The 16,232-nt window shown below is 36.5% G+C and overlaps 1 protein-coding gene across 1 annotated transcript in view; it reads right to left on the bottom strand.

Moving 5' to 3' along the window:
* Positions 1-14,714, bottom strand: part of LOC579152 (insulin receptor) — a 34,792-nt gene extending 20,078 nt beyond the window's left edge. The window contains exons 1-4 of the mRNA XM_030976478.1: positions 14,607-14,714; positions 12,245-12,395; positions 11,674-11,772; positions 988-1,138 (exon numbers count right to left, since the gene is read on the bottom strand). Of these exons, the coding sequence (XP_030832338.1) occupies positions 988-1,138; positions 11,674-11,772; positions 12,245-12,302 (308 nt within the window). The 5' untranslated portion in view covers positions 12,303-12,395; positions 14,607-14,714. The remainder of the gene's footprint in view (positions 1-987; positions 1,139-11,673; positions 11,773-12,244; positions 12,396-14,606) is intronic.
* Between the last annotated feature and the right edge of the window lie 1,518 nt (positions 14,715-16,232).

The following is a 16,232-nucleotide window of genomic DNA, read 5'->3' as shown; positions in this document are numbered from 1 at the left end:
ATTTATTGTTACAGTGACAGGTTGCAAACTGAATCTATGATGTCAGCGTGAGACTGGAAAAAGATGAAAAATCTTAACGTCTTTTTACATCAGAAATGCTGCATGAATTAAATTTTGTTCGCCTTAACAGATCACAATCTTTCAATAACGCACTGCCCTAGGCAAATAAGTAATGAAGAAATAAATTGAATCAAGATTAAGATGCAAGGGTGAAGGATAAGCGAAATGGACAGTTTATATGTGGGTGAAATTCTTTAAGCTTGCAAGTTTAAATCAGGTTTGCAAAATGTTATTTCTGATCAGGAGTAGAAAGATTATGGATTTCTTATTAATTAGAACTGGAAAATCCCTAGGGTTCAACGAATGTCCGAATCTAACTAACTTGGTAAAATAATTTATAATCATTTAAACATTCAAATACCATAAATCCAGAATTTTTTTAGGCACAACAGTTTTGCAATTTGCGAAGGATGGCCAGGTAAAAGATGGATTAAAGTTAATGGTATTGAAATTTTTGTTTTCTTTAAAATTGTATTTTTGTGTATAATTTCAATATTTCTCACTCACTCACTTTTTGGAATTTTTACCCCGAATCCAGATGAAATTTAAAATGTATACAAGCAGTTTAAAAGAAGGGACTACAGGTAATAATATGAATATATACATTTTGATCAAAGTTTATCCATGGATGAGAGTTAAGTGAAAATGCATTAAAGAATAAATTGATTGGCAAATTCATGTCCCATCTTTCTGCATCACACTGAACAATTTATGGGCGGGGCTTGTAGAAGAAGAAAAAATCCCCGTTTTGTCAATAAAATGACATAGTTTACACTCTACATTAACATAAGCATCATCATTATCACATGAAATATCAGATACAGACATCAAAATGAAAGCGTTGGATGTCGTGTCTGTCACGCTGGAATTGCATTAATTCATATTTATAGTTTTTAAATAATATAAACATTTGAGAGCCCGACTTACTCCATTTCAAGTCCTCCATCACGCCCCTCTATCTTCCGAAGATTCCTGAGGAAGTTGAGGCTCACAAGAGAGTTGGCCCTGCGGACAATCAAGGCATCACTAATTACCTCAATCATGCCCAAATTTCTCTCCAATTCTTTCAACACATTGCCTGTGAAAGGAAAAAAAATAAGAAGGAGAAACAAAAGAGAAATTATAACAACCATGGCCAATTTATATCCAACATGTAAGTAAGAGGCATGGAAATCAGTTGCAGGAAACTGTTTGCTATTCATCTGCATGTAACCAAGTATGTTTTTTCAAACCTACAATTCTATCGGTAGCTTCTGTATGCAACTGGCATCTGGAATTCATGCACATTTTACAAACTAAGAACTACAATTGATATCATTGATATCATTATGCCATTGAGTTGCACACTGCAGATTTTCAAGACATAGTATATGCTGGGAGGGGGGGGGGGGGGGCCGGGGGGCACAACAAAATGGTCGTCCCTCTCCTTCTCCCCCCTAAAGAAAAGTTTCCTAAAGGTGACAAAGGACAGGGAGATAGAGGGAAAAAGATACATTAAAATGGTGCAATATACGTGAACATGATTACTTGTTCTGGCAGATCAGAACAATTCAACATTCAAATATATTGAAAGGAAATTAAGAGTGGAATGCGCATTAGGGGTAAGTACCAAATAATGGCACACAACTTGAAGCGAAGCGTTTTTACAGTAGTAACCATACTAGTCTTACTATTCCAGGTTTCGATGTTTTCTTCATTGGTTTCGTGCATTCAGACGGGAAGTTCAGTGAACTTTCCTTTCAGAAAGCATGATTGTAAATTTGATATAGAAAGTATAAAGAGAAGGCATGTACAAGCAGCACATTAACAGGCTAAAATCTTAATCCTTATGAGATTCATACGGTCACACTAATCACATTAGGGCTAATTTCCATGGCTCGTATTAGCAGGCTAATGAGAACGGGCCCCAAGTACATGTAGAACAGGGAAGGTTGGAAGACGGTGAGACGATGAGAAACCGGTGGTGACAAACAGATATATGAGCTTCTTGGCAATTAAGCATAAATTTAACTCTACTTCTGGGACTTCCCTAGCTGTATATAGCGCTATTACGCTTGATTGATCACCCAACTTCACTCTCATCGCGATGGGATTACTTGAGAGACGTGACGAGAAATTCCTGATAAGGGCAATTCCGTGCAATCCGTCCCCGTACGTAAAATTATCCATTATTTTATCCTCGATACGAACATGATGAATGTAACTGATACCAGAAAGGACATTAGTCCATTGAGAGATTTTTTTTCTTCTCCGTATTCGAACAAACAAAGGGACTTAGGTCGTACAGGATACATGGCATAAAATCATCCACAAGATGACTATCATCTTATCAAACAACTTTTGGAACTTGAAAAAAAAAAAAAAAAAAAAAAAAATGTTGATTTGTCTGTGAAGATTACAGATCTCTCTCCGACCCATATTCACTTTCTATAACATGTGGTTATCATGCAGTACTACTAGTAGGCCAATTGGCACATATTTTTCAATATCATACATTGCAATTGATGATTTTGTGAAGGAATCCTCCAATGCAATTTAATAGCAATAGTGACTTGGGGAGAATCAAAATCACATTCACACGTGTGGTAACCAGAAATAGTATTTCAATGAAGAGGTACCAACGACTTTGAACATGTAAGTCATGTCAGGTATGTCCTAACCTCGGCGTAAATGACATGATGAAAGCGCTCATTCGCCCTCATTCCATCGTGCCCCTATATATCCTCATCATTCTAATGGTTCCAACCGGCTACTGTCCCATTGATTGATGAATTAAACAGTCAGGACACATTGGTTTCGGTTTACCTGCACCCCATCCCAAATAACTAGCATACCGATTTCTCTCTCTCCGTCCTCCGTCTCCCTACATCCCTTTTCCCCCCTTGTCCGTTTCTCCACTGCCAGGCACTCTCTCTCAGCTCTCTGACCCTTCAAATTGGCACTATTATTGCTGCGCTCTGTTGAATAAACAGCATCCCCAGGTTAGACATGAGACAAACAAAGTGTGACCTTTGACCTGAGTAACATTAACTTAGAAGCTGATGACTCTTGATAGCTAGCTCCAGTAGGAAAAACACAATCTTGAAAACATGTGATCCTAAAGGCATGAACAAATATTTCATGAGCAGTAATATTTCATATCAAGTTTTAAAAGAGAAAAACTATTCAATAGGAATAAACATTAAAGAACTCACTGTTCTAAATATCCAGTTATCAACTTCAAGAAAGAATCTCAAATAAAATATAGTTGTGTTTCATCACAAGATATTTTCAAGAAGTAGAGTGGAAACTTGTTATAATGAGGTTCTTGGGATGATGGAAATTACATTGTTATATCAGGGGGGAAATAAAAATGAATATGAAGAGCTGGGACAATAAAAACACCTTGTTATATAAACAGATACCTCGTTACTGCAGATCTCTTTATAATGATGTTTCACTGTGTATAGCCAGTTATGCTACCAACGCTAGGAAGAATATGAAGGTCAGATTTGTCTCAGGAAACCATGAAATTTGAACAAAACAGTTATACCTCTTATAATAAAGAGGGAATTTTCTTCTTTTCATTTCTCAAGGGAGAAATTAAAAGGAAAACCAAGAACTAGGATAGAATTCAAAAAGCCTGACGATCACAGTTCAGATAATCCTATTTTCATATCAAGTTCTGCATTCCAAATTGGTTTGAACCCATAAACACAGAGTGTGAAGGTTGAGAAAGTGTGAGAGAATACACTGAATGAGAAACGTATGAATAGACTTTATAATGAAAAGAGCTGGCCAAAGAATAGACACAGTAAAAACCGCACAAATGAACACAAAAACATAGTAAACCCTTTAACTGCACATACCTGAAATTCTTATCTTTTAAATAGAAAGAAAACATTAAGAAGAAATAAACAATTAGGGAGGTTTCAATAACAAAATAGAAAAGAGATGGAGAGAAGTTTCAAAGAACAATTGATAAAAGTGCAGAGAGAACAAGCAACAGACAAGAATAGAATTAGTAGAATATCGGGTAGAATCCTTAAAATGTGCATACTTCCAATTCTTTGTCAAATAAAAGAAAACATCAAAGTGAAATAAACAAGTAGAAAACAGTTTAAATATTGTGAAAAAATAAACGAGGGGAATAATGGATAGAAAGTGAAAGAGAAAACCCCAAATGGTGATATTGAGGGTCACTCAGTAAGAAACACATCATATTACAGAGAGATAGCTTAATGTTGAGACTTTTAAAATACCCAGAGGGTGTGAAAACAAACATCTTGTTTTCTCTAACTTTCATGTGGAGGTTTTAGAAATTAGCAACAGCTAATGATACCATGGCAGCAAGATAAACATTCTCTTGATGGGATAATTGGGCTAGACATTAGCCCCATTCACACAACAGTCAGTAAACTTCGAGTTTAGATTGTAGTTTTAAGTTTATCTTGCAGTTACAGACCTCGCCGATCTTAGGGTTTATTCAAAGTTTTATACCCTGAGCGGTGTGGTTTAGTCGAAACATACAAGCAGCAGAGGGGAGGGGGGGGGGGGGGGGTGTCCTCGGGTCCTCTCTCAAAGTTACCTGTAGTGGATATGCAGTGTGTAATGATATTATGATATCTAACTCAGATAAAGTTCTATGGTAACTATACTAGCTGTATATCACTGGAAAGAAAAGAATCAAACTTTAAGGAATTGTGTGGAACAATAAACTAAAGTCAGACAAAAATTGTTGGTGGTTTAGAGCTATATATAGGTGAATTTTAAAGAAAACATATCAACCTTTTAGGGAATATGTATAACAATAAACTGAAGTTGACCAAATTGTTGGTGGTTTAGGGCTATTTATATATAAGTGAAGTAAACCAATAGCTTTTAAGTCGTATGCTTAACCTGACCTTCCTACCCCTATCAGATTGTTTGTTTGCCCAAATATGTCAAATTTTGCCTCTAAATTTCCCTCTAATAACTTACAATCCTGCATTCCTAACATTCTCTTTGGTATCAAGCAAATATCAGTAACTTTTTTATGGAGCTATAATTTTTCATCCTACCCTTTTACCCTCAGCCAATTACCCTTGGTGTATGATGACATATTGTTCTGGTAAACAGGTCTGCGAAGCTTTGTAGTACCAGGTATTGATCAACCCGCCCCTTTGCAGCTTTGTTCAAGAATCACTAATAAACATAATGTATATATTGCTCCAATATTCTAGTTCATCATATGCTTTGAAATACTTGGCGCATGCAACCAGACCAATCTTAAACCAACCGATAAGCGGTGAAACTATTGGCCATACCGGGTAACATAATTTCTTGTCCGCTCTCTTGGAGATCTTACCTACATTCTTGAAGAAAATAATCAGGATTTCATTGTCACTATTTCTCAGACTAGATGACTTTTAAAGGGCAAGTCTTTCCCAAGACATCATCCAGTTCTTGCATAAAGCGATCATGCATAAACCTTTGTTTGTTTCTTGATTTGTTAGGTTGCTAGAAGGAAATTCTGTTTCTAAACTTAGGTCTGCACAGAAGTATTGAAGGGCATGAAACATATATAGTTTTCCATCTAAATGAGTAGATTAGGGGGAGACAGGGGGGGGGGGGATTCCTGCTTATGCTCAATATTTTCTCTGTCTCATGAAAATGAAAAATGAGAGTATCAAAGAAGACGCTGGTTGAAGCAGAGAGACTGTGTTGTGAGATCACAGGTGCTGGGGAGTAACATGATAAAAACACTGAAAGGCATACCCTACACAACCAGTTGTGATTTCCGATCTCACAGACAAAAGTGTCGTGTGGAAAACGGTCCTACGGCTGGCTCACAAACAGACCCCATGTAAACAAGTCTTGACTTCAGTCAGTCCACCCATCTCTCTTGAGGGCTGTTCTCATTCGCAGACATAGGCAAGAAGGGCGTACGAGGCAATAAAAACTCAGAAGACAAAACCAGTATAGTACACGATCAGTGATTTGAATAAGCCTTGTGGTATTCACTAGTATCCATTCAATATTCATGCCGTAGTTCATTTGAAGAAATACTTAGTATTTTAGGTGTTCCTTCTTCATTCAGCCGCTGCCTGTTACACTTGGATCGATACTCGGTCATTCATTTTAAAAGTGGTATTCAGTGTTCCTGCGTAAAGTTACTTATGCCCATTTCACATTAACGGCCTGGGAGGGTCAAGTCCAGACCTCGGTCTGGAATCCCTGATGAATAGAATATGAAGAAGAAGAAAAAAAATCGCTATAATTAGCTGTGGATTGAGTCAGTAAAACTCACTGCGGACTCGAATGTGAACATGAAAACGGAATACACTGGCCTCTGCCTGATTAGTGGACAGAATTTTAAGGTAGAGGACACAATATGGTCAAAGCTCTAGAGAAAAGAAACATATCGTGTGAGAAACAAACTCTCCGCTTTGGGGATTCGATAGGCCTAAAGAATTTGTGTCGGAGGTCAGAGGTCGGCTATTTATGACAAATTTCCATTTATGCGACAACAGAAGTGCCACAATGTTTCATTGTGGATCATGCAATGTGATTGAGTGGACATCTTGGGGTTCGCCACACTCAGCGATAACTTTGATGAAATCTTATCTTTTCTACTGCCAGAAAGTTACACTCCCAAATCTCAACCCTATCATATATTTTTGGTAGGCCTCCATTATTATTTATGAAGGGTCCTAAAGATTTATATCAGCCTAGTACATTCCACAAACAGAGTACTTTAAATCAAGTACCAGTATTTTTTTTTTAATACCATGGAAATAGGGGCCTACTACCATGGAACTTTCAAATTTTAACTAAATACACAAGTTTTGAAATGAATTAAGAGACAAGAGTGTAAATATAAATTTTGGCAGTCTCCCAGAGATTTGGGTGCATGGTATGATCATCAAAATAGCGCAGAGTTCATTAACACTTTTCCATCACAAGTATTTGGCTTGCCATTAAAATCATATTAGCTGAACAAACTTTGAGCTTGTATACAGCATGCTATAACCCAGTTTTGACAAATCAACCCACAAAAAGAACATTGACCTGCCATAATCCTAATATGGCCATAAAATCTGCTCAAAGATACCATTTTTTACAATTTGTATATGTATATACTATTTTTATTTGGCTGTCTCTATTTACCAAATTGGAATTCTACTAGGAAGAGATTATGAGAAACATTCATTTGTGTGGTTGCCAATTTCTATCAAGATCAGTGACACAGGAAAGCTGTTTGAAAGCCAATCCACTGAGTTATCGTCAAGTTCTTGTAAGCCCTTGAAACCATTGATAAATATAATAATCTAGCAAAAAACATTATTACACTCTTCTGGATACTGTTCCTGAAACAACAAAAAAACTCTTTGGTCTTTCGAAAGCAGATGATATGAAACTTGATACTTCAACAAAAATTGGTTTTAAAATGTTTACTGCTATAACCGCGGACTTGCCTGACTTACATGAAACAGTTCAACAAAAATTTAAAAAATATTAATAGTAAATACTCTTGTATCATGTCACTAACTTTTGCCACCACAATTGATTACATGAAAATACCCTTCCGGAAAAAATATATATCAACAACGATTTTTAAAATTATTAATAAGAATAAAATTCAAAAAATAAATCAAATTTTGATTGAAACATTATATATCGTCTGCTGAGAGCCAGGAAGGCGGCATCCATATAAACAAACCGCTAGTAATTCTTGCCCTTCCTGGTAACAGTGGACAATGCATTTAAATTTATCTAACATGAATTTGTTCATATTCAGTGTCTGATTTATTCTGTAACCTCAAAATATTTCTTGGGTTTGCTCTGATAGTATAGTGACCCTGATGGAAAGTCCCTTGAAGGTAAGCCCCAATAAATCAAAATACCTCAAATAATAATCACGATGATATATACTGGCAAGGGGACTAAACAGCCTTCTACTGCTGCTTACACTGTCTACGATATCATGAAATGAGAAATGGATGAGTTACCAGCAAGTTCTTTTGATATCAACCTTGGTATCCAATTCACTGTTATGACAGGTCTCTACAATCAAGGATGACTGGTAAAGTCATCTTGCTTAGGGTCTCATCCCTACTTGGGTCAAACCGCTGCCACACTGGGCTTTCTCACACAACCTCCAACTTAGTTGACTTGTACATCTCAAGATCAAGAGTCGAAGGGTTCAAACCAACGCTCGGCTCACGCTTTTGTTCAAAATTAGGATCAACAAAGGAAGTTAGTCAGAAGTCTAAGCATTTCTTTGTTGAACAGGATCTTAGACCCAGTGTCAGGTTTAAAAGAATCAATAGAAAAGTTTGAGAAATAAACTATAAGGAGGCAATTTCAATACACTACACTACAATACTTTTTTGCCTACAGGAGAAGTCTTGTCCGGCTTACGTTATATTCTTGTCATTATTGGCACATTTTAAGAAGTGATGACAAAGGCTGTTGCAACTTGTAAGTTCACTTTGTCTGATTAGTCTTTGCAACCATGCCACTCATAAGTCATATTTTACTGAAACAAGTTGGGAATCAGAAATCTTGATTATCCACAGCAAAAAATGTAGATGTTCTTCTGTAACATCAGATAGTTATGATATCATGGTTTACCAAATGATTCTTTACAACACATGAAAGCTTTTTAAGAATTACTAAAGAAAATAGTTTACACAATCTTCTACAAGCATCCGATAACCATCTGCATCCTTCATTCATTGGGTAATATGTATTTTCCAATTTGGTTTAAGAACATTTCCATTGAACATGACAAAAGTGAAAAATCTCCATTGTGTTTCTACATCTTCAGTAGATCACATAGCAGGGTAGATGACCTTTCTTGAGTCACTCTTCTAAGATGTACTTAAAACATTCTTCTAAAAGTGCCTCAAGTACATGTCTATACACCTGCAATTAAAGATATGCACGTACACCTTTTCTTGAAAATATATGGTTTAATGACAAAATTGCTTCCGGAAATGTGAGGGTATTGGTGTTGATATGAAATGCAAATAAAGGCATCAATTTGAGGACTGGTGAATGAATTCTGGCTTATGTAAACATTCCCACTTGGGTTAACTAACAGCAGGGGTTTTCCCCAACTGAAAACAAATGCAGACGGAAAAACATAGTATTATCATGAATCCCATGCAAATGAACTACCATGTAGGATCTAGGAATAATATTATTACAAAAGCGAATAATCACCAATCCCCTAAATCAACTTCCGTAAACAACTCATTTCTTGCACCAGCGGAGCTTAGTGTACAGTACATCAGAGAAAGCCAAGATGCAACCTGAAATAGCACACGGGCATAAACAACATGTGACTCACTGATGAGGAATCAATGAAACGGAAATGGAAATAAAGAAATCCCTAGAAAATCTTTCTAATTAACTGGCGTGCTGGTCAGAGGATGTAATATCAGCTCTCTTCTCATTACATTGTGACAGGTTTGGATCCTTTCAACTAAATATACCTATGCGTTCCATTCCCCAGGTGGGGTTTGCTTAGTCAATAGAGGTCTTTTGTATACAGGAAGTCGATGCCGATGAAAGGTATACAGGTGAATGTTAGTTAACCCTTCCGATCTACAACAACAACTTCCAAAAAACAAAAATATTTGTAAGTTCAAAATAAGAAACATTTGCACTGCTCAAGGTGGGTAACAAGTGGATAAAATCTCACCAAATATTGAGCAAATCTTCCAATATATAATGTAATGTTTCTAGCTTTGCAAGATTGTTTGCAGGAACAATTCAACTATTTGAGTATACTCCAATAAAAAATATATATCCTAACTGCCCTATGCAACCAATATAATGGACATGCATGTATGCACAACAATATCCCAGCTCCGATTGTTGAAAATATTGGTTTTGAACTATCTGAACAATTTTATTAGAAAAGATGAATGACTGTTAAATTATGTTCTAGATGATAGGAGAATTGTAATATGAATGTGGATAATGGATCCTCCTTAACGTAAAACAAACATTGCCCACAATTTAAATTGTTTTGTCCCACAGTTGTGACAGAGTATTATAGGAGTGTCTCTGGAATGCATCAACTCTTCAAGATTACTTTAATATCCTGGAGCTCAAAGCATGCACAGCATCTTTATAAAATTGGAAACATAACTGTCAACCATTTGATATTATCCTCAAGGAAAGTGTACAAAAATAAATGTAATACAATGATATAGCTTCAAGACATTTTCTTTCTCTCAAAGAAAGTGTCACCGTGTTTTTGTCCCACTAGAACAAAACATTCATCTTGTCAACATAAAACTCATATACATTTACAGAGATTACCACCCTTCTGGCTCTCTGCACGTGGTATGAACTCTGACCAAAAAAACTATCCACTGTATCTACATTACATTTCTCACAAACATTATCAATATGCAGGGCTCACCACATAGCGGGGTCCAGTGCACATGCCCTCCCCCCCCCCCCAAACATTAACTTCCAGCCCCGTCCCCCAGATTTCAAACCCTAAATGGAGAATTATGTATACAGATCTTAAAAGTATTCTTAACCATATCCACTATGAAAATAGCTACAATGTAGCCTTGAAATATGAAATGATTTCCCAGGACCTTCAATAGACCTCAGAATACTTAACAAATTGACTACTGAATTCTCCCAGTCCCATTAAAGCTTAATACAGGAACAACCCAGTTGTCAGAGACAAAGGCGTAAGAATGGATTCCCTAGAATTACCAGATACACCTGAACCTAAGGGTATGGATCTTTATCGTAAGAGTCACACAGACTTTAACCAGTTGAATAGCATGACAGAACAAGACAGGACCAGAATAATGATAAATATGTACCGAGTGAATGTGAGCGGCATCGAAAGGGTTGATGGTTCGGAGCACCACCCACATGTAAGACATAAATCATATCTTTATCATCTCAAATCTAGTATAATTCTTTGAAAACTAGAAGTAAGATTATGCAGGATCATTTTTTGATGACTGTTTTAGTGAAGTATCTCAAATTTGCATTCCTGCAATGGATTCACTAAAGTCTGAATTATGCTTTGAGATAAGTGATAGCTTAGGGTACCATTCTTTGGCAAGACATTAATCTACATTTGCCACTCTCGACCCAGGTGTAGTAAATAGGTACTATCTGGTAGGAGGTATTCCATGAATCAGAACGCACTACTGTGCTAAGCTTGCCGGAGCTAAAGGTGGGGTAATAATACCTTAGGTCTTTTTGAAGCGCATAGAGACGTTATATCATGGCATGATATGCGCTTTACAAGAACACCCTATCATTAATCATCATCATCATTCTTTCTGAGAATTATCCTCTGTGACTTTGCATGAGGAGATTAAAGGAGGAATTAGACCTACTATTCATGGAGAGAGCAGTTTTGCTATGCTTGAACCAGCTTGGAGCCTTTCATAGAATAGAGCAAATGCAATAAATATGATCGTTGGAGGAATCGCGGTATATTTTATACTTCTTCAGATAAACCATAGAGAGAAACGATTCATTCTATAATAGTTATCTCTATGGGGACATGCATGCTTACTACTTCACCCAACTTCATTTGACTCTCCTTTTCATAGGACCTACAATTTACATCCTATCCAAGGGGTTAGCTACTGTACGTACCTCTTCCATGAACGCTGATGGTCAATGTTCCATGCACGTAGGTACATCCTCTCATATCAGCCGCATCCTCCACAGACTGGATGGTCTTGCCCTTACATACTGAAAAGAGAGAAAGAGAAGTGGTTATTAAATTTTGCTTCACACATTGATCTAAAATGCTAAATAGATGAAAACTATCAAGATAAAAACAACTTAAAGCCCCACTGCACTACTTACAGCTACGTGCGCCCTCTATATATTAAACAGTGCCTAAGCAGTGACCATTGGTCCCCCATGGTCCCCTTTTTCTTATGTTAATTTAGAGCTGATTTGATGAGATAACCACCTGTCAGTGACCATGCAGGGAGGTCTAAACCCTCCTGGCCAAACTAGTGCAGATAGGCTTTAAAAGATTTTGTTCAGGCTAAAGTATACTATCTCTGGGTAAAAAAAAAGAAAGGGGTGAAAAATAACTTAAAACTTTGAGGGTTTGTCTAAAAATCACCACCTGCCCGCAAGGAGGTCGTTTAATACTGCTATTAACCATACATTGCTCATACAGCTGAAGGCACATGATGGTAGGTAGGTATACCTTTAGGGCAGGTTCCAGTACATGGTAGACAATGTCTGCTATCATTGAAGTCTGGCATGTAACCACCCGGGCACTCCTCGGTACATTTCTCATTGAATAACCTCCATCCAGATGGACAACGCTCTCCCGTGATGCAGTGACGATTCTTGAACTAGGAGAGAGAGAGAAAGAGAGAGAGAGAGAGAATATATAAACATGTGAAAATCAATTTATTTTAAGCCCCACTGTACTACTTATAGCTACTTGCGCCCTCTATATAGCAAACAATGCCTAATTGGTGCCTGTTGGTCCCCCATATGATCCCCTTTTCTTATGTTAATTGAGAGGCAACTTCCATTATTATCATTCATAAAAAACCTTATGCAATGAACTTAGCGATTAGAAAATGGTTAACCACCAAAGACAAGAGTACTGAATGACTCCTTGGCAACATGCCCAATAAGATCAACTTTGTCACCCCCCCCCCCCCTCCCCCTCCCCATCCTCTTAAATAAAAGATGCAATCGAAAAGGTTAATACCTCGCATCTCATTCTCCTTATACGCAAGGAAATAAATAAGGAATTCAATTTCAATTAAAGACCGGAATGCAGTAGTCATCAACAGGGTAATGATCATTGCATTTTTATTACAATTCAATATAAGTCTGATTACGTGTTGCGATGTTAGCGCCAATTCAAGATCTATGAAGGGAAAACCCCTGTCATGGCTCATGGCTGTACATGTAACTAATTCTGTGGAGCGTAGAATCACTTACACCACCAACCAGACTCTTTACCGACTGATTCCTGCCCACACAGAATAATGTATTGTTTTAATAATAATAATAAATGAGATTTGCAAGGCGCCGATTCCAAATCAAATGCTCAAGGCGCACTTGTAAAATGAAAACATAAAAAAGATATCCCATCAGAGCAAGATCTGCATTATGAACAAGGGAAAGGAAGTAAGATTGAACATTAAAAAATTATAATATGGCTACCATAACTAAACGGATTTAAGGTTTTTTGTAAATCCTTCAACTGATCTGCTATTACGAATCTCTCAAGGGAGTGCATTCCACAGCGATGGCCCTGCATGAGCAAAGGTTCTCTCCTTCACTTAATATTGAGCTTAGGAAGAACAAGAAATCCAGAGTTTTGATAGTGTTAAGATCTGGACGGAATTAAATGATTTATCAAAGGAAATATTGTACTGTGGAGCAGAAAATGATGCTTCCACTCATGGGCAACCAATGGAGTGCTTTGAGAACTGATGTGATGTGACTGTGTTTGTTCAATCCCTGCCCACTCAGAGTAATATATTGTTCAATCTGGTGTCAATCTGGACCCTGTTTCATAAAACTTGTTACTGCCAAATTTCTATGACAAAGTTGCTCTCAGCCAATCAAATCCCATGACTTCAGTAGCTTATAACAGTTATTATAACTTGATATTGATGATAAGTGTTATGAAACAGGGCCCAGGTGTCTGTCTCTTTGGTATGACCGGGGCATCAGTCTTGAGAAAGAATCTCAGGAAGTGATGTCACTGACTTCCATACCCATTCGATCGCATACTCCAGTATGGACGGCTGAACAATGTTTCATGCCTTTCAATGCTGTTCCATTCAGCTCGATCAGGTAATGCCAACTTGACAAGGTGGGGTCTCCGATTTGTTTGAATCATGGCGCAATGTCACCTCCTAGACAAGATTCACGACTTTACTTTGATAATGACCTGCATCTAATTTGCTTTTCATTTGCTTTATGTGACAAATGTGTACAATGTATTCTGTTACCTTGTATATTTTTCTTGTTTTTAATGTGGAAAATAAATGAAACAAAATGAAATGAAATGAAATCTAATGAATTTTGTTTGGCGTCGCTTATCGTTTAGCATTTCACAAGCTTTATTAGCATACCGGTATTTGGCTCCCGGTTTGGACTTGGTTTCAGATTAAATTTAGGGTGAGGGTTATGATCAAATCCAAGCGTTATGGAATGGCGTCTCCAAAGAATTAACTAAAACAAAGTACTTTCAAAATAGAGTTGAGTTTCCTATCAACCGATATCTAAATAGCTTTGTTATGGAATTACCAAAAAAATAACCTTCTATGTCATTCTGTAATATAGTACATAAAACCAAATATTTTACAAATCTGCTAAATGGTAGGTAGAAAACTCAAATGTTGTGAAAGCACGTCATATTAGTTACTTTAATATGTTGCTAATTTGTAGATTTTTAATTAAAATAAATATCATAATATTCTTTATTAAAAATAAAAAATTCCCTGGAAAAGATATTTCGTAACGCTTGGAATTGACCTTCAGGTAGGGCGTCCAGTCTTTTTTCAAGAACATGATTGGAATGACCGTTAACTTACCTGGAATGTTCCATTTGGACACCGTCCCACGCATACACCTAGATGTAGGAAATGCCGACAGGCTGTGCAGTCACTGGCGGTAGATCCGCTACAGCCACCAATACACTGCTCATGACAGCACCTTCCAGCCGCATTGCAGGACCTGGGACAACTTGCAGGACAAACTGAAACAACAAAGAAAAAGTAAATTGTTAGTAGTGTAGATGTTCAGAGATTTTTTTTTTTTACAAGACCAATACAATTATTAACAAAGGAAGTTTCTTTTATCGATCCAGGATTGCAATTGTTCTGTTCAAAAGCGTCTAAAATGTTATTCAAACATCGCAACATAGAAAGATATATTCAACAACACTAGAAGGTTCTGGACACATTCGGTGCAAGATATTCACTAAAAATTTGCCATGAATAGTTGTTCTAATATTTTGATGAGGAAAAAAACAACTGTTAAGAGATTTTGTTTAGAAACATTTTTTTTTTAAAGAATTCTTTCACTTCAACCATTCACAGATGTTACATGTCACTTGAGGGTAAATAAACTAGCCCCAAAATGTATCAAATGTACCTAATGATTAAACTTTATCATGATGGTCAGTTTGAAGCAAAGTCTTGCTCCTTTGTTAAACCTCACAACTCCATCATGACCACATAAGAAAAGACAGAATTGAAGGATTAACCACAGAAAAAGGAACAAGTTCATCTACCAGTATGTACATTTGATTGTTATTTTCTTCCCACGTCATATTAAGGTATATTGCTCTACTCTGAAACCCTAATATAGCGTGCCCTTTCGAGTTAATGCAGTTATCATGACACCAAAACTTAACCTCACCATTTCTTTCATCACTTTAATACTTCCTCTGCCTAAATCTCCTTCACTTTCTCGCTTTTCTTTTCAGTTGATAAGAGTCAACAGGATGTAAACCTATCTTTTTTTACATCTAGACTTAACACCATTCTGGCTCTTCATAGAATTTTCAACTCTTTAACTTTTCCTCTCTTCCTTTATGTTTCAATATTCATTTTTTTTCAAACCAACAGTTGCAAACATATCATCAACAATAATATAATTGATAGTCTATGCACTCTAGCTGTGTTTAATAGGAAATAATTCCATGTATGTCGTTTTTAAGGATATATATGCCAGGGAAATTGTTATGTGATCAGGCAAACAAAATACATAATTCATGAAATTGAATTGTTTTTATGAATTATGTATTTAAATTCTCTTGACGATATTATTGCTGTTGAATGTGTTTATATTCATTTTACAAACCTTTTCAATGTTCTTGAATTAATGAATTATGTATTTAAATCCTCTTAACATTATTATTGCTGTTGAACGCGTTTATATTCATTTGCAAACCCTTTCAATGCAATAGAATTGTAGAATTGTTAAATAAATTACCTCTGAAGAGGAAAATATTTAAAAAAGAACCATTCTCCTGTAATATCTTTGAATACGTCAAGTATTAAAGGTACCAATAAATACAAAAGTTATGAATGATGAATATTAACTTGTTGAATACCAAGCTAGATGTAACTCAAGCTAGAGTCAATACAAAACGTGTGCTAGGCCGAAAATAAACTGTACCCAATGAGTTGAACAACAAGTTGCAAATGGAATTG

Source organism: Strongylocentrotus purpuratus, unplaced genomic scaffold (genome assembly GCF_000002235.5).
Source record: "Strongylocentrotus purpuratus isolate Spur 01 unplaced genomic scaffold, Spur_5.0 spur5_scaffold_9, whole genome shotgun sequence".
Lineage (NCBI taxonomy): Eukaryota > Metazoa > Echinodermata > Echinoidea > Camarodonta > Strongylocentrotidae > Strongylocentrotus > Strongylocentrotus purpuratus.
This window is presented reverse-complemented; position numbering and strand designations above follow the sequence as displayed.